This window comes from Acipenser ruthenus, chromosome 2 (assembly GCF_902713425.1).
Source record: "Acipenser ruthenus chromosome 2, fAciRut3.2 maternal haplotype, whole genome shotgun sequence".
NCBI lineage: Eukaryota > Metazoa > Chordata > Actinopteri > Acipenseriformes > Acipenseridae > Acipenser > Acipenser ruthenus.
The window spans coordinates 85,011,237-85,030,659 of record NC_081190.1 but is presented as its reverse complement, the minus strand read 5'-3'; the positions used below and the strand labels follow the sequence as shown (position 1 = coordinate 85,030,659).

The 19,423-nt window shown below is 41.3% G+C and overlaps 1 protein-coding gene across 13 annotated transcripts in view; it reads left to right on the top strand.

The window, feature by feature from the left end:
- LOC117408919 (ankyrin-2-like) overlaps positions 1-19,423 on the top strand; it is a 162,206-nt gene that overhangs the window by 55,443 nt on the left and 87,340 nt on the right. For all 13 annotated transcript variants that reach the window (XM_059003009.1, XM_059002984.1, XM_059002978.1 and 10 more), the window contains exon 2: positions 8,846-8,947. In XM_059003009.1, the coding sequence (XP_058858992.1) occupies positions 8,846-8,947 (102 nt within the window). The remainder of the gene's footprint in view (positions 1-8,845; positions 8,948-19,423) is intronic.

Sequence of the window (19,423 nt, the reverse complement as noted above, 5' to 3'; positions counted from 1 at the left end):
ACTCTGGTGTCGCACTCAGCCTATTTGGATGATGTGTAAAATGAGGTATATTGAAAGTTGAATTAATACAGGTGGTGTTGTCTTCTTGTGGTACACTGTGGAAAATCAAGCAGTTATTCTTTTAGAATTTTAGCATGCTATATAGCAGGTGACTTTTTTAACAAGCAGGACCAGCAATGCTTCTTGAACTTTATCAAAGGTGTTGTGATTGCCAGGCGGTGCACTTAGGTAAGGCCAGAAGTCATATTGTGGAGAAAGACTTAGTACAGGTGAAGCTGTGACCTTATATACCTCAGCCAAATGTCACCAATTAGGTCCAGAATTGTGATAGCTTTCACGGTGATAGCTTTCACAATCTGTTTTGTACAGTATTTAAAAGGATATGTCATTTTAAGAGCAAGAAAGATAACTATTCTAGGTTCAGATAACTATTCTAGTATCCTGTACACTATACATTTTCATGGACAATTACCATTTGATTTTCTAGAACCCATTTGTAAGTAAAACTTCAAATTAGCCAAACAAATTGCATATTGCCATATACAGTACCGTAAAAGCATATTTAATGCAACCTTGATTATCTCAAATATCTTTTCTCTGCTTTATAAAATGGTAAAAATAACCCCTAAAATTAGGTAAATTAAGGCAGAATCATGGTCTCAGCATTTGAATGGTAAATGTGGGTTCATCTGCTGTTTACTTTACAAACACTCGCCATGAGCATGGAACTGGTCAAATAAAGTGGTGTGGATGAAGCATGATCTCGAAGTAATGACCCTGAAAGCCTATAAACTTCAAAGCAAAGTGGTTTTGATTTTACATTCTGTGTCCCAGTGCACAAGATGGACAGGCAATTCCCTCTGACTTAAGCCGTTTTGACAGCTGGACTGACTCAGTGCCTTTGTTTAAATATAGAAAATATTGATGAGTCTGTGATCAGGCTGAGGAGAGAGACATGTCCCAGTTGCTCTCTATTTTCGATTAATTTTATCATCTATCTGCTGTTAGAAGGTTATTTTAATTAGAGTGGAGTATCTTTTTGCGATTTATAGTTTTAAACCAGCCTTTCAAACCAAATCTTTCAAGACCTTGTAAATGAGAAGCTAATGAAGACTCAACATGCATGCTGTACATTCTTACATTAGAGTAAGTACCCAAGTCATGTACCAGAGTCAGAATACAGGTCTATTTTGAAGCTAACATTCTTTGCATCCCCAGAGAATATCACTATGCACAAACATCTGTTACAAGAAGTTAGTCCACATTCTTTGAGTTGCTCATAGTGACCTACATTCATAGTGTTGTTCATATGTACCAACATATTTAGTAAGCAAGGGGCCATGAATATCCCACCCCTAGTCCTTTTACATTCAGTCAGCTGTGCCAATACTTGTTGGAGGGTAGTTAAACATCTTTTAATTTTTTAATTATTTAATTTGTGGATTCTTTGTCAATAACTAATGGAATAACTTAACATGCTATAGATAGACCTAACTTTATGCTCATCAAAAATCAATTAGCTTTGATATTTTTATTTTCTCTCATCAAGTCAAAGTGCTGATTATATTATGTCCCTGCATTTGTCCAATAATTATAGGATAACTGTGTCTGGAACTTGTCTAGTGATTCTACTGAAGGTTCCAGTATACCTGAAAGCTTTCAGTTTGTGCTTCTCCTTAGTTAATGATATATGTGTTTTGACATTCTGCTGCCATAGTTTGCAAGGGTGATTGTTGTAATTGAGTGCCTTGTAAGCAGGTTGCTACAACTCAAGTTGTTATTATTATTATTTATTATTATTATTTATTTCTTAGCAGACGCCCTTATCCAGGGCGACTTACAATCGTAAGCAAATACATTTCAAGTGTTACAATACAAGTAATACAAGTAATATCTGGGTGTACTTACAGGATTGTGCCTCCAACATAAAAACAGTGTTGTGTTAACTACTGTATAGAGCAGCAGGAGCCAACATGGTTGAAACCAGTTTCGCATACAGTTTCATAACCTACTGTACTCTTTAAAACTCAGAAATAAATACTGGACCAATCTCAATCTGTGAGCATTGTTTAGTCAGCTCAACTAACTTTAGTTAGTTAAGTGGTGTTAAATGGTGTTAAATGGATTAGAATATTACTCTGCATTGTGTATGATCTAGAAAACTATCTGGCAATCAATGTAGATTCATATCATGTAAATTCAAATGTATCATATTTACTGAAGTACTTTAGGAAGGTGCCGTGAAACCTGTGTTTCCTGTTACACAGTGTCTGTTATCTGAATATTCTTTAGCCACAAAAAGAGTTGATCTTAATGGCATTGTCTGCTTTGATGGAGTGTTTAAAACAACATAGAAAAAGGCCATTGACATGCATTATATTTCAGTGTAGTTTCAAAAACATAAGAACATAAGAACATAAGAAAGGTTACAAACGAGAGGAGGCCATTTGGCCCATCTTGCTCGTTTGGTTGTTAGTAACTTTTTGACCCAGAATCTCATCAAGCAGCGTCTTGAAGGATCCCACGGTGTCAGCTCAACAACATTACTGGGGAGTTGGTTCCAGACTCCCACAATTCTGTGTGTAAAAAAAAGTGCCGCCTATTTTCTGTAATGCCCCTTTATCTAAAAACATAACTGGAGTTTTCACATAACTGGAGTTTTCACATAACTGGAGTTTTCACAACAGGAGCCACTCTGCTATCCTGTTTTGGGATACCAACTTTGTTACCACAGGCATTTTGAAAGGGCAAATATTTTATATGTCAAGTCAATTTTACTAACGAAAGGGTCAGACCAATTAATCATATGCTTTGAGCATACTGATATCCATACAGGCCAGGAATCGGCAGCATACCAACTGCCTTTTTAGTGAAGTGTTTCTTCAACTTTTAAATGTAATGCTAAAATATACAAGCATATTGTATATATTTTTACTTAATTTGTTTTTCAAATAAGTTATTGTACTTTATTGAAAGTGCATATGCTAGTGTAAACAATAAATAGACGTAAACATTTAATCTATGTATTTTTTACAGTATTAATCAAAATACAGTAAAAGGTCTTTCTGTCACATTAAAACTGGCTCCAGGGAGAACCAATGGTCATTCCTTACTGTTGCACAGCTGTCACAGACAGAGATTGAATGATATAGTTATCAGTCTCGTGGTGCTAAATGAAGACATAAATAAGATAGTGAAACACTCTGTGACCATAGGGAATGCAATATCGTGCCTGTCAGTTTTACCCTAATGCCCGTCTGTACCAAGAGTGTTATTTGAGTTGTTTTCATATTGCTCCAGTCTCTCATTGTTAATAAACATCAGATGATTTTGATTTGTATCTATTGCCCTATTATCCTGTAATATTACAGAAAATATCCGTCTGTGACAAAAACAGGCTTCAATATTTAACATACCAGTAATTTTTATCCCAGATTATATTAATGGTATCTTTGTTTAAATGATGTTGTGAACCTACAGTAGAGTAAGATAAGGAGATCCTATGGACCAGAACCCAGCTAACCTGCAATTTACCTTAAAAGTAAAGTACTTTACATTAAAAAAGAACCCTGGTTCATATATGCTACCTAGTGATCCTGGAACTGTAATCACCCTAGTTTTGAAAAATTTCCTAAACACCTAGTTATATTTTAACCATTTATAAGGCTAAAAGCAACACTGGAGATGCAATAAGGGTTAAAGCTATCCATAAATTATATGAGTGTTGTATTCCGTGGCATTGGAATTAGGTAAGTCTAGCAAGCCTTACTTTTTTGAGTTTAATGAAAAGCAAACCTATAAAATAAATAAATACTTCTCAAAAAATGCAATAGCTGCAACTTACTCTATTCTCACTTTTATGTTAAGGAACTCAGATAGCTGTAAAATAACTGTTTTTTTTTATCAAAGTACTTTGGTTCTCAAGATTATGATCAGACGTTGGTATCAGTAATCTCCTCAGATGTGCAATCTGCATCAAGCTATGTTTCCATTTTGTGTCAAGACTGCACTATGATAAATTGTATTTTGCTTCTACCATATTCTACAACAGTTCTAATCCCATTCCCATGTGACTTCACCCACACCCAGGGGAAGGGGGTTGCAAAATACTGATCAGACCAGTTGTCTTCCCCCACCCAACCCTCTATTTGTACTCAGACTCCCAAGAATGATTTTGCTCTAGAATATAAAATGTTGTTGAGTAGTGGTGTAATTAGGTTCAGGTTTCTTCAAAACATTCTTAGGCTATTATTGGACTAATTTACTGTATTTACATTGCAATTGCTGCAATTCTTTAGTTAAATTGCTGTCACAAAATCTATTACCCTATCAACCCTATTGTAACTGCTTAGTATGAATACATTTTGATCTTGGTCCACATTCTCCAGGTCTTAGTATGTATAGTTTGTTTCACTCTGTGGTTTTAAACAATTTTGTAGATCAAGAGACTGCTTTTGAATCCTTGTTACTAATTTACATCAGCTAGTTTCTAAAGCAGATGTATGGATGGCTGCTTGACTGAAGAAAATGGATCCCAACAGATATGTGGACTGGACATAAGCTTTGTACTGTAGTTCTGATTTATAATGTACTGTATGTATAGCCTCATTACCTGCCATTATTTTATCCCTTTTGATACTGTAATGTCAGCTCTTCCATTGAAGCAGAATTTCCATATGGAATGTTGATGCAGCCAAAGTGAATTACATCCATCCTCATACTGTACAGAGTGACCTGAGTTAAGGTAGTTCTCTCAAATCCATCTCTGAAAAGACATCATCTGTTCAACTGCATGACTCCATGTGGAATTGAGCAGAATCAAATGTCTACAAAGTACGCTTTTCTGTTGTCTCAGAGGGGAACCAAGGGCCATGGAAATTAATACGTTTTCTGTTTTAGGGGTTTTATACTTCCATGAACGTTCTCCTTTCTCTGTCTTTCACGCTGTATCTGAATCTTTATACAGCAGTCTGCACACCACAGAAGTAATGGTTTATAATCCTGTATGAGTGAACAATGCATTTTCAGTATGCAGCTGATGGAAGAGAAATAAACTAGATCCCTACTGTGGGCATGGAGATATTGTTACTTCAGTTACTATAGCTCAACTATTTACATCCAAGGCTACACGCTTAAATGAATGAGACATGTGAGAATTAAGTGTTTGCAGGACAACACAATGGAATGAGAAAAGGAAAGAAAAAAATGAAAGAAATAATATGTTTGGTAAAAACAAGTATGTAAGATAATAAATAGAATTACACTGGGTTTCTGGAGCCTTTAGTAAGATTTAAGTAAAATAGGCTGTATGACTGGTGTAGCCCTTTATCTCCAGGCAGCTGGCTTTACTCCAGATCGACAGAAATGCATTCAAGTAGCACAGCACAGTACAGAAGTAGATAATCACATCTACAGTAAATATATCCATCAGTACGATCAATCTATCAATCTATCTATCTACCTATTTGACTACTTTTAAATGAGATGTGCGTCAGTGAAAAATTACCAGTGCAATCTCCAGTCATGTCTTTAATCTGATTAGCTCCTTGTCTACAGCAGACTCTGCACTTCAGATTCAGTAGATTTTATCTCCCTTGTGGCTCTGTACTGCAGCTCCAGTTCTGTCACTTTGCGTCATTAAACTACTGAAATCCTTTCAGCATTTTACTAAGCATTTCTATAGAGGTATTTCACTCTCCTGCTCTCTGCAGAGTGCCACTACTAAACCTTGACAACAGGTATTGATTCTTCTGTGTGGAGTGTACAGTGCCTACTAATATTGCATGTTGTGCTGTGTGATATGGTGCATGTATGGTTTTCTATGGCTTTGCACCGTTTATTCATTGAGTCACACAGCGGTGAATAAGAATGGTGTTTTGTGCTGACTCTGTAGGCAGGAGGCACATGAATGTTGCATATTTAACCAGTGCAGTCAACAATCCATTCAGGACTGATTCAGATGTCAGACAACCACTGACAAAAGGAGAAAAGCCTTCCACTGGGGAATTCAAAGATATTGGAAAACACGGTTTTATCACAGAATAGATAGATTATTGTTTAATTTATTTTACATGCAGTTACATCTTTGTAAATGCAGTGAACACGTTAATACCAATTGCTGGTGATGACATTCGTAGCAAGCACTGTGTAGACAAAACATGAGAGAAATCATAGTACAAGATTTTCTGTGTGATTCCCCATAGGACTTCTCCCTCTCCCTCCCCCAACCCCCACACCCTCTGCCTCTCGACTGCGAAAGGGAGTTCTGCTGCAGTGTTTGTGTCTCTGCATTCAGGCTGACCACACCTACCAGGGTGCAGTGGAGACTGGAGCTATGTTACTTCGTTCGTCACAAGCTGATTGGCTGCAGTCTTCCTGCCTGTAGCTGCAGGGAACTAGGTACCCGACGTCAGTGCTGATTGCAGCTAATTCTGCTCTGCTCTGTGATGCTGGGCTTTGGGCAAGGATTTATTTTTCTCTTTTGAGGATACATTTGGAAATGTAAAAGCTGAAGGGGAACTAAACCACATGGTCAAATGAACGCAACAGAAACAAGTGTTTCCTAAAGCTGTCCTGATCTGTATATGGCTTTATCTGGCTTTATTTTAAGTGGCTGCATTGTGCCAACTCTGTGTAGAGACTTAGGGTGTACAAATGCATATGTCTGGCTAAAAGCCAGTGGCTTATATCACCAGCCCCTTTTAAAATGTTATTGTTTAGAGTTAGCACTTTTTGTGGCGAAATATTACAATTATGTCATTATATTTATAGGGAATTCCCATGCTTATTTTATCTGATTGTTTGACTGTTTGTGGCAATGACTACCTGTCAGCATTGATTGACTGGTTGGGAAGCTATTTGATTTGTCACAAAAACAAAAAAATGGATAATCCCAAGGAACAGTATAAACAATGAACTGCTTTGGAGGTCTTGACTTTTTTTTTTTTTTTACCTTCAACTGATCCAAAAAATAACTTCCGACCTCCCCTGTAATTTCCTATACCAATACACATACGATGGTTTCCTACGGGGACCACATTTCACAGTATACTATGGATTTATTATTTTGTACCTCCGAATCTTCTGCAACATTAAAGGTCTCCCTTGTATGACAAGAGGAATGGATTGCAATACACCTTCCCTGTAGGCAGCTTTAAGGAGCTATCCAAAGTCCTGATTACAGGCTTAATGCATAGGTTGCAAGTAACTGTCATTAAAGATTGCTAACTGGCAATGTAGAAAATAGTTATATTATTATTATTATTATTTATTTCTTAGCAGACACCCTTATCCAGGGAGACTTACAATTGTTACAAGATATCACATTTTTTTACATACAATTAACCATGTATACAGTTGGGTTTTTACTGGAGCAATCTAAGTAAAGTACCTTGCTCAAGGGTACAACAGCAGTGTCCCCCACCTAGGATTGAACCCACAACCCTCCGGTCAAGAGTCCAGAGCCCTAACCACTACTCCACACTGCTGCCTTCATTGAATGGGATTGGAAAACAGGCTTCTGTTAGCTGTTACTTTATACAAGTAATTTAAAGAGGCACTATGGCCCTTGTGGTTGTAGCTAAGTACTGTACCTAGGAGACATCATGTCCAGTTCTGCTCCACCTCTGCAAAATAATAATGTATATTATAGTGGCCACAGCCTCATCAGAGAGAATCTTCCTTTGCACTGGTCTTTCTTAGGTCATTGTGGCAATTGAATTCCACAATCCTCTGAAGCTGTTGTCTTCCCCATATTGGTCAAAGGACCCTGCAGACTGCGTGCAAAGCAATCACTTGTTTGTTTACTGTGGCTATGGAAACAGTGGTCTCTAATGTCCTGGTTACAGTTCCAGACAGACATGATAAGACTCTGAATAGTATTTGTCACTAGCTAACTACCTGCTAACTGCTTCCACTTCTTCATGCGATACTGTTTCATGATTGGCCAACTTTGTTTCCAGTTCCACACCCTGTAAAAATATACGGTAGGGCTTGATTTCCTTAAGCACTACTCTACTGCGTGATGCATCTCAAACAGGCCTGTGATTTTGCAGTCTTAACTTTGCCTTGGCTCTGTGAATGAGGATTAGACAGTGTAGCTGTGACAATAGATAAGGAGACGCATTTGCAGTTTGTAGAGTCTCTGTTTTTAGTTAACACGCCAATGATGATAAGGCGATTTGAATTATGCCTACACTGCTGTATCTCCACGGGAGACCTGCAGCTTGCTTTCCTGTGCCAGCTTTTGAAAGTCATTTATAGGGGAGGTCAATGATAAGCACACAAGAAGAGGCTGTTTTTTTACAAATCAGTTGCTTGTCTGTATGGTTGTCCAGTGCGTTCCTTCCATTGAGGTTCACTACACATTACTATTAATAATAATAAAAAAAGTTGTATTCATGAAGTTCTAAAACTCAGAAGATGTTTGCCACCTTTGCTTTCTTACAGGAGGAATTTTCTGTTTATAGCCATTTGTTAGTTTGACACTTTTTTGTTTTCAGTTTAGAGTGCAGTATATTGTGGATTTCATAAGATAAGTGTAGTTTGCCTGTGCTCTCTTAACTTATGAAGTGCTTAAGGAGGTGCTATTGTAGATGGCCCGTATATGGCCTCTCTTTGTTGGGAGATCCCATGATTGTAAAGTGCTCAATCTTTTTAGGTAACCAGCCAGTGTGATCTACTGTATGTGTTAGAGTTCCCTTCCTCCTGATCATTTAAACAAGCTTGAGGGACACAGCACCATATATTTTTAAGACCTGCCAATTGCTGGTCAGGTGGCTTTTCCTTTCTGCTGTGTCAGCTCCAAAGAACATCTCTTAATCACACATATTTCTTTCTTTTGCAGTCTGACAGCAATACAAGCTTCCTGCGAGCAGCCAGGGCTGGCAACATTGACAAAGTGCTAGAGTATCTCAAAGGAGGAGTAGACATTGGCACTTGTAACCAGGTAATGATGTTTCATTTTTTTCTCTGAAAATGGGTCTGCTATTCATAAAATGGCTTTGGTCCATTTATGGAAGCCCACCAGCACATTATATTAAATTGCACAGCATACGGAGACATGGTGATGCTTGTTTTTGCTATTCACAATGACATTGGATTATATTTTAATGATATATAAACAGCAGGGGATCTAGATACTGCAGTTGTTGGTATCTGTGAAACAGGGCCCTTTGTATTTCACTCTGAATTTATATAATTTATTTAAAACCAAAAAAAACTATAATCTTTCCTCCAGATATACAGTAATAAGTTTAAGTATTTTATTAACCTTTCTCAGAGTTTTGATTACTTACCGTAACCCAGGTTCCCTGAAAGAGAAGACGACCACCAAAACATTACTTATGGGATATGCCTGCCTATTGGTAGGTATTTACTGAGCTCTTTATATCAGAGCTGCTGAAAGCCCCTTCCTGGGGTGATGTCCCAGTGCACCGGTATTATATGTACAGGGCGTACCAAGCGCCGTGACCGCTGTGTGTGTCGAGGTGATGGACGCCTCCTGCAACGAACACCATGTGCGCCTAGTGCAACAACCACCACACGCACAGAGTGTATCAAGTACTGCGCGCTTGCACCAAGTGCAGCGAGCAGCGAGTGTACCGTGCTCCAGGTGTAACTATAAAATAAATATATGGATTACAGACTAAATATATATTTTAAATATATCCCTGTCACAAAGACGGCCAGAGTGGGTGGCGTCAGACCAGAAGCAGGAAGGAATACAGAGAGACTTGGGGTTGTGATGAGCTGAGTGCAATGGCTGCACTCAGCGTTTATTAACAAATAAAAGGCTTTAACACAAAACAAAACAGGACACGGCACTACACGCCAAAATAAAAAGACAAACAAAACAGACTACACAGACAAACAAACACGGTGAGCAGATACTCTTAACTACTACTACTATTATTATTATTATTATTATTCTCTTTACCTCCGTCTCCAATCCCGTTCTCCACTCACCGAACACCTAACCCCGACTGCATGCTACGTGTCTCTATATATACTGTTGTGCTGGGATTCAATTACTAATTAATTATTCACTTGAATCCCAGCACGTGAATTAATTCTGTGCAACCCCGTGCTCACATATTACATTTAACCAGCACGTGAAGTGATTTGTGCTCTCCTCGTGCCTAAATACAAATCTACACTTTAAATACACGTGAAACACAGACCCGTTTATATCCCGTGTACCAATGACTATACACCAACATTAACACACGCACGCAACATACAACACATAACACACAATTGCACACAGGGGCGGGGCACATTGCCACATATACCCCCCCTTGTGCGCAGCACACATGGCCTCAACGGCCACCTCCCCCCTTAAAAACCCAGCAGTCCAGGACAAAGTCTCGGGCTGGGAAGGGAGGCTTCCAGGGGCCCACAGGTGGCAATGTTGCCAGTAGCCAGGCTGCTACTGGCCATGCTGTCAGCAGACGTGCTGACAGCTCCCAGACTGACTCCTTCAGCAGGGGCAGTCCTGGCAGCGGAAAGGCTGCTTGGGGGATGGTCTCCTGACCTCCCCTCTTCTTCGTAGCCGGCAGCTCCCTCTTCCGGGGCTCCGGCCACAGTCTCTTCTGCAGCACAAGTGCTGCAGTGGGAGCAGGTCTCCGGACCTTCCCCACGATCTCCGGCAGCGAAACTGCTGCAGTGGGAGCAGGTCTCCGGACCTCCCCCACGATCTCCGGCAGCGAAACTGCTGCTGGGGAAAGTGGTCTCCAGACCTCGTCCCCCTTCTTCGTGGCCGGCAGCTCCCCTTTCTGGGGCTCCGGCCACCGTACTCCCTGTGGAGGTACGGGCAGCAGAGGCAGCTCCTGCTCCTCTGCTCCGGGCGGTGGTGGAGGCAGAGGTAGCTCCAGCTCCTCTGCTCCTGGCGGTGGTGGAGGCAGAGGCAGCTCCAGCTCCTCTGCTCCTGGCGGTGGTGGAGGCAGAGGCAGCTCCAGCTCCTCTGCTCCTGGCGGTGGTGGAACCAGCAGGTATTCACCCTCTGCTGGTGGAGGTGGGAGGGGCAAGCAGTCCTCCCACTGCGGTGGAGGTGGAACCAGCAGGCATTCACCCTCTGCTGGTGGAGGTGGGACCAGCAGGTATTCACCCTCTGCTGGCAGCTTGGGTCCTAGGGCTGTGGAAGCCCCGACTTCCCTCTCTTCGGGCTGTGGACGCACCGACTCCTCCCTTTTGGGCTGTGGACGCCCCGACTCCTCCCTGTTGGGCTGTGGACGCACCGACTCCTCCCTGTTGGGCTGTGGACGCACCGACTCCTCCCTGTTGGGCTGTGGACGCACCGACTCCTCCCTGTTGGGCTGTGGACGCACCGACTCCTCCCTGTTGGGCTGTGGACGTTCGGGCTCCCCCCACTCAGGCGTAGGACGTTCGGACTCCTCCCACTCAGGCGTAGGACGTTCGGGCTCCTCCCACTCAGGCGTAGGACGTTCGGGCTCCTCCCACTCAGGCGTAGGACGTTCGGGCTCCTCCCACTCAGGCGTAGGATGTTCGGGCTCCTTCCACTCAGGCGTAGGACGTTCAGGCTCCTTCCGCTTGGGCTGTGGACGCTCAGGCTCCTCCCATTTGGGCTGTGGACGCTCAGGCTCCTCCCATTTGGGCTGTGGACGCTCAGGCTCCTCCCGCTCGGGCTGTGGACGCTCAGGATCCTCACGCTTGGGCTGTGGACGCTCAGGCTCCTCCCCATAACTGCGGAAGGGACAGTGGGCGAACAGGTGATCCTGGCCGCAGAGGAGGCACCCCGGCGATGGCTTGTTACATCGCCGTGGATGCCTGGCCCTTAGGCGGCACTCCTCCTCCCTGTCCTTCACCTCTTTATCTGTCTCTGCCTCCCGCTTGGGCTGTGGAGGCAAAACCAGCAGGCATTCACCCTCTGCTGGTGGAGATGGGGACAGCAGGTACTCCTCTGCTGGTGGTCCTGCTACCTGGGCTGCTGTTCCGTTTATCGTTGCCTCCAGGTAGCTGAGGAGAAACTCCACACCTTCCTCCAAGGTGTTTGGGGTGTGTTCCTGCTGATAGGCCTCCCATCTCTCACTGTCCATCATCCACAGAGCCCGGACGACTATGGGCAGAGACTGGGCCTCCAGCCCAGCATTCTCCAGGAACCAGCCCCGCCATTTTGTGGCGTCTTCTGCCATTATATATATATATATATATATTTTTTTTTTAAACAAAACCCCTCCTGGTCTGATGCTTGGAGGCGCGGCTATCCCACGATGACACCACGTGTCACAAAGACGGCCGGAGTGGGTGGCGTCAGACCAGAAAGGAATTCAAACACACAGAGACGGTGGTGATGATGAGCTGAGTGCAATCGCTCCAATCCCGTTCTCCACAGCCGTCTCCAATCCCGTTCTCCACTCACCGAACACCTAACCCCGACTGCATGCTACGTGTCTCTATATTTACTGTTGTGCTGGGATTCAATTACTAATTAATTATTCACTTGAATCCCAGCACGTGAATTAATTCTGTGCAACCCCGTGCTCACATATTACATTTAACCAGCACGTGAAGTGATTTGTGCTCTCCTCGTGCCTAAATACAAATCTACACTTTAAATACACGTGAAACACAGACCCGTTTATATCCCGTGTACCAATGACTATACACCAACATTAACACACGCACGCAACATACAACACATAACACACAATTGCACACAGGGGCGGGGCACATTGCCACAATCCCATATATTTTAAATATATAAAAGGGGGCCAGTTTCTATATATGAAAAATATAAGGATTATACTTTTCTACCATATATTAAAAATATATGTTTGTTCCATAAGGGCTGAGCGCCATGATCACCGCGTGCACCAAGCACCGCATACACTAAGGTACTATGTGCAACGAGGCACCAAATTACCAAATGCACCGAGCACCGTGTGCACCAAGGCACCAAAGTACCAAGGGCTGAGCGTGCACTGCGAGGTACCGAAGCACCAGGGGGCAGCTAATGCAGCAGTGCCTACCTTGACCGCGTGTAGTCACACACCTGGTCAGCGCGCAGCATACATCAGGGAGACACACAGGCTAAAGCAGCTGCGAGCGAGCTGAAAAGCAACTGTAAAACAGCTGGGGGGCACACACACGTTGTTGTTGTTGTTGTTGCTGTTACTGTTGCTGTTGTTGTGTTTTTTTTTTTTTTTTTTTTTTTTTGAGAAGGCCCGACACACCAGGGTGGGCGGGCTGAGGCAGCCAGCAAGGTCTACTCTACAGCGGGGCAGGTGAAAACACAGCCCCAGTGGAGGAATACATGGCTGACTGGCTGCTGTTATTTATTTATTTTTTAAACTGCACTGCAGCTAATCCATAGCACAACACAGGCAAAGCAGGGTTGTGTGATCGGGTCAACAGACAAGTGGACCTGTAACAACAACAAAACAAATACTTTATATTTTGTCCAGCTGCACACACGGCAGCCGGCGGAATCGCTCGACAGCGTGGGTACAGCAAAGTCTAGCCCCGGTGGAGGAACTGCATTCTCCCCAAGAGTGTAGCTAGAAAAGACAACACACACACTCCTTTAAATCAATGCTGCACAGGAAGTTGCTCACATAGGACAGACAGTAAGAAAAGGCAGTCTGCAACGCAAGCGAGCAGGCTGCCGAAGAAAGGAGAAAAGAAAAAAGAGGCTTTGGTTTGGAGCCGCTGATTCCACGAAAGCGGCAAGCCAGCTTTCAGCACGAATGCTGGGGAACTGTAGTCGACTCAGAAAAGCTCTTTTTCAAAACACGCTCAGTTAAACACAGAGGTCTTACCTTACTGTCTTGAGGCAAAAAGAGAAATGGCTTCCGTGGGATGACGGGTTTAATCCCTCGGTAGGCGGGACCGAGGACGTCACCCCAGGAAGAGGCCTGTCGGCAGCTTTGATATAAAGAGCTCAGTAAATACCTACTAATAGGCAGGCATGTCCCATAAGTAATGTTTTGGTGGTCGTCTGAATTGAAAGGGAACGTTGCTTTCCAAGAATTGTTCAAAAAGCACTCCCGTGTTTCCTAACCTGTGCAAACTTACTGTGGCCTTTTATGTCGCAGTCTGTGCTCAATTGTTGAGATTTCTTGTGAGGATTGGAGTTAAATAGGCCTCAAATGAGAAAGATGAGTTCACAGATTCTATTTGGATCCAGTCTTATTGCAACAGCTGGTATAATGTTAAAAAATCCCCCAGATAGATTGAGGGCTGTGAAAATTATTGAGAACCATTGCTGGTGGTGTAGCACAGATTACCATGTTCATGTAGCAACTCTTAAACAAAACAGCTGTGTTGGACATTATTATTACATTAAACCTTGGATGCTTGGAATTTGTAAAATTATATAATGATTTGGAAAAAGGAGAAAATGTAATAAAAAAAAAAATAGAGCAATTTAAAGTACTGTACTCTGTTAATTTCTGTAATGCCCAAACTTGTAGGTTTCTGCATCTTGGAATACTGTCATTTTTTAAAAATATATATCTTAAAAACTGCTTTCCGGACAGATTTGATTATAGCATCAGCACTTCTAGTATTTAGAAAGCAGTTAATCAAATTTTAATGTCCTAGAATTGTCAAAGAATTGCTGTACACAGCATAAATTATGAGAAACATCAAGCACAGTCTACATATTTATGTTTCTATTGTAGCTGGGTTAATTGTGGTCTATAATTTGTGTATCCAGAATAAAAAAATAAAAGTTAGCATTGTCTACTTATATAATGTCATTGTAGCTCATTGTTCTGAAACATACTGTAGTAATCACTGAATATGTGAACATGTGAACACGTGTAATCAGTGCAAAATCACAGAATACTGTGTTTACAGATGGGGAAAAAAATATGATGTATTAACTGAAGAGATCTAGCTATACTTAAAATGCCTGTATTCTAGAAAATTAAAGTGGAAAATTGGGGGGGGGGGGGGGGGGGGGTATTGTGCAACATAAAAGTTTGTTTTAATTAGAAACCCACATTATAAAATACAAACTACTTAAATGCTAGAATGCTAGAAACATACTGGTTGTAAAAAGGATTCCTGATCATAGTTTAAATGTTTCAAAGACATTTTGCTCCAGTTGAAAGGTTGCTTGAGCTGTTGACAGGGCGAGCCACACCTGCTGTGGATTAGTCATCGGAAACATTGCATTTTGCCTTGGTCCCTCCCTCCAGTAACACTTCCCTCCCTTTTAGATGTGATTGACGTACATGTCCTGCATTTGTGTAAACAACTTGCCTCCGTTACAGTAACTGCTCTTTGCATCAAGGCATCTCATCCCATGTGGTCTCCAATTATCTCTATGAGGGAGCTCTGTTAGCTTAGGCCTGTTTTTGATAGGATAAAAGTACAATTCCAATAACTTCAAAAAACAATGGACTCAATTGTCTTGTTCTGTCTGCAGCAGAGTAAAGTTTGCCTCCATTTTATTGCTGACAAAGAGAAAAACAGTGCAAAGGTAATAAGAAATAACTTCTGTCAACTGCTTCTACATAAATGTTTCTTTTTAGTTTTATAACAACAAGATATACATTGAAGAGTTGGGGCAAACTTTGCACTGGTTGAGACAAAACAAAAACCAGACCCACTGTCACTTTAAGCAGTCTTCAGTAATAATATGTGAGGGATGAGATTTCAACTCTGTGAATAGTACTGAAAAATGCTAAAGGTACCTAATATTACTGTTCTTTTTTTATTTAATTTCTACCTTAACACGAACGTAACATGGCCGTGTTGGGGGGGGGGGGGGAGGGGGTTATTGTGCAACATAAAAGTTTGTTTTAATTAGAAACCCACATTATAAAATACAAACTATAAAAACTTACACCCGACACAAACTTGAGGTTTTAGTGCTTTTTACACTCACTTTTAATAATACAAAAAATAAACAAAAACAAAATAAACACCTAGCGAACACAAACTAAACATACAGGAACACACTAACTATAAACAGGACAGCTAAGCTGTTTACCTGTTAACAAACAACCACACTGTTTTACACACTGTAGCACGGTAACACACAGTACCTTCCGTATGACTGCTCGGCAGCAGGGTCCACCTTCCTGCTTCCTTCTACTCAGCAGTCCAGAACAGACTCTGCATCTGGCTTTAATTATATTTGATATTTTATTTTAAAACACTGAAACTCAAAATCAATTATTGTAAGGTGACATTGGGTTTATGTTGGGAAATATTTAAGAAAAATAAAAAACTGAAATATCTTGCTTTGCATAAGTATTCAACCCCTGTGCTGTGGAAGCTCCCAGTTTACACTGATGAAAGAAATTGCCCTAATGAGGACACAATTACCTTACCCTGTGAACCATTAAAGTTGCTGTCACATTTTCTGGATAAAAACCCCACTGTTGAAGGATCATTGGTCAGGCTGTGAATCTAAAGGAAAATGAAGACCAAAGAGCATTTCTACAGAAGTTAGAGGTAACGTAATACAAATGCATAGATTAGGGAAAGGGTACAAAATAATATCCAAGTGTTTGGATATCCCAGTGAGCACAGTTGGATCAATAATCAGGAAGTGGAAGCTGCATCATACCACCCAGGCACTGCCAAGAAAAGGCCGTCCCTCAAAACTCAGCGCTCAAACAAGAAGGAGACTTGTGAGAGAAGCCACAGAGAGGCCAACAATCACTTTGAAGGAGCTACAGAGTTCAGTGGCTGGGAGTGGAGTAATGGTGCACCAGTCAACCATATCAAGAGCTCTGCATAACACTGGCCTGTATGGGAGGGTGGCAAGAAAGAAGCCGTTACTCAAAAAGTACCATTTGAAAGCACGTCTGGAGTTTGCCAGAAAGCATAAGAGTGACCCAGCTGCGATGTGGGAAAAGGTTTTGTGGTCAGAGGAGACCAAGATAGAGCTTTTTGGCCAAACCTCAAAGTGCTATGTGTGGCGCAAACCTAACACTGCCCATGCCTCAAGATGGTGGTGGCAGCATCATGCTGTGGGGATGCTTCTCATCAGCAGGGACTGGGCATCTTGTTAAAATTGAAGGAAGAATGGATGGAGCAAAATACAGGGAAATACTGCAAGAGAACCTGCTTCAAGCCGCTAAAAAACTGAAGCTTGGGAGGAAATTCACCTTTCAGAAGGACAATGATCCCAAGCACAAGGCAAAAGCAACATTGGAGTGGCTCAAGAACAAAAAGGTGAATGTCCTACAGTGACCCAGTCAAAGTCCTGATCTCAATTCCATTGAGAATCTGTGGCACTGTTTTGAAAATTGCAGTCCACAAGCGTCGTCCAACCAACGTGAACAACCTGGAGCAAATCTGCCAAGAAGAATGGGCCAAAATAACTCCGACACTGTGTGCAAAGCTGGTACATACTTACCCCAAAAGACTTAAAGCTGTTATTGCAGCGAAAGGTGGCTCTACCAAATATTAATGTGTGGGGGTTGAATACTTATGCAAGCAAGATATTAAAGTTTTTTATTTTTCGTAAAAATATTTCCCAACATAAAACCAATGTCACCTTACAATAATTAATTGATGGGGACTGCCATTGCCCCTTCAATGCAGAAAATTGCAGGATAAATTAAAAGATAAATGGAACACAGTCTCAACCACACATAAATCAGGAGAAGGAGGCCAAAGCTTGCTGTACAAAACCCCAAACGTGCTGCGTAAGCCACTAGCAGTTTCATTAACTGCAGACAGAAAGTTTAAAATGCATACAGAACAACTGGACTGCTTATAGTTTAACCTTGCAGGATTAATTAGTGTTAACAACAATTTTACAGCAGCATTTCCAGCTCATTAGCAAATTACATCCATTTAATAACTTCAAAATAGTTTCACTCAAAGTGAAATCAAGCACAATAGCATAACATACATGTTTTTAAAGATTTTAAGCCTGTGAGCAGACTGGCTTCTGTGGTGACGTCAGGCCAGGAAGGAGTAGCACACACAGAGACAGCACTGGGGTACTATTTATTTATTAATAAGTTTCAGCAAAACAGAACAAAACATTTATACAAAACAAAAAGGTACGTTGGCCAAAACAGACATGGAATACACAGGTATTGCACTGGTATAAACCCAGCACGAATAGCAATTGTAATGATTTATTTTATTTTCTCTTTCACGCATGTCTCGTTCAGCCTCTGAACTCACTCACTTATCAGCCAAAGCTGCGGGTTTATATACATGTGACCATCTCCAAATTAGTAACAAATTAATCAATCAATCTGGAGACCTGTTACATTTTGCACGGGGAAGTTTAACCCCATCCATGCTGCAAAGACAACAATAACAAAGCATTGTGTTTTACACAAATTAAAGAACACATTTTAAATAATAATACAATAAAATACACAATAATATACACACACACACAGGGCTGGGGTGTACCCTGTCACACTCGCTTATAAACAAACAAGTCTATATAACTAAATCTGCCATAGAAATATGAGTAGAACATGTCTTCACTAGACAGCAACATGTGCTAGTGCAGTGCTAAATGCTGTCACAAGGTAAGGCTATTTAGTTTCCCACTTTTATCAGCGTCCTTCCCTTTGAGGTGTCTGAGGCTGAGACAGACAGGCACTGCTGTGCTTTACACCAGAGACATCAGTAAGCTGGCTTTGTAGCTGAATCAGTCAACTGAATGGCTGCCCACTGCTCCTGCGTCATCACAGTGTGTGGCCAGGGAGATAGTTCTCGAGCTCATGATGTCATCATCTATTAGTCAGAGTGAGGAGGTGGACAGAATTAGTAGCGGTATTTTAGAAGCATGACCATCATACTTTGACAAGGGCATAAGTTCACTGAGGATATGGTGATGTGTGTAGTTTAAAAAAAAAAAATGGCAGCATAATTATTAGTGCAATAATTTAGATACAATTAAAAAATAACACTAAGTTGTTTCATTTTTTTCCATAAAAGAATGATGTAACCAAATATGTAGCTTCCTTGAATACTTAGTTTTTTTGTTTTAGGATTCTGCTTAACTGTCACATACTGAACGTCTTGCTAGGTAGGCTATGTAAAGCATCATACCATGAACTAAATTACCATGTGTACATCAGTTACATCACACTATGATTAAAAAAAAAAAAAAAACTTCCATACCTAGAAATCTCTCAAATCACTTTCACTACAAAAGGTCAATGTGAGATAAAAGTAAATGCACATTTCAAGTGATTCATCATTACCCCAAAAACATATCTTTCCCTTAAAGCTGCAGTAAAGCAGATTCTAAAGGTTGGGTGTGGATTTGAAATCAGAAGTCAATTAAAACAATCCCAAAGCAATCTTAAAAGTGCTGTGTGGAAGCAGCTGCATGTTCAAAATTAGCAAACACGCTGTACATTTTTATACAGCTAGAAAAGTGAACTTTTTACTTTGAGAAAATTTCAAGAAACCTAAAATATACATAAAACAGTGGGGTATATTCAATGGATCCAAACAGTGAGGT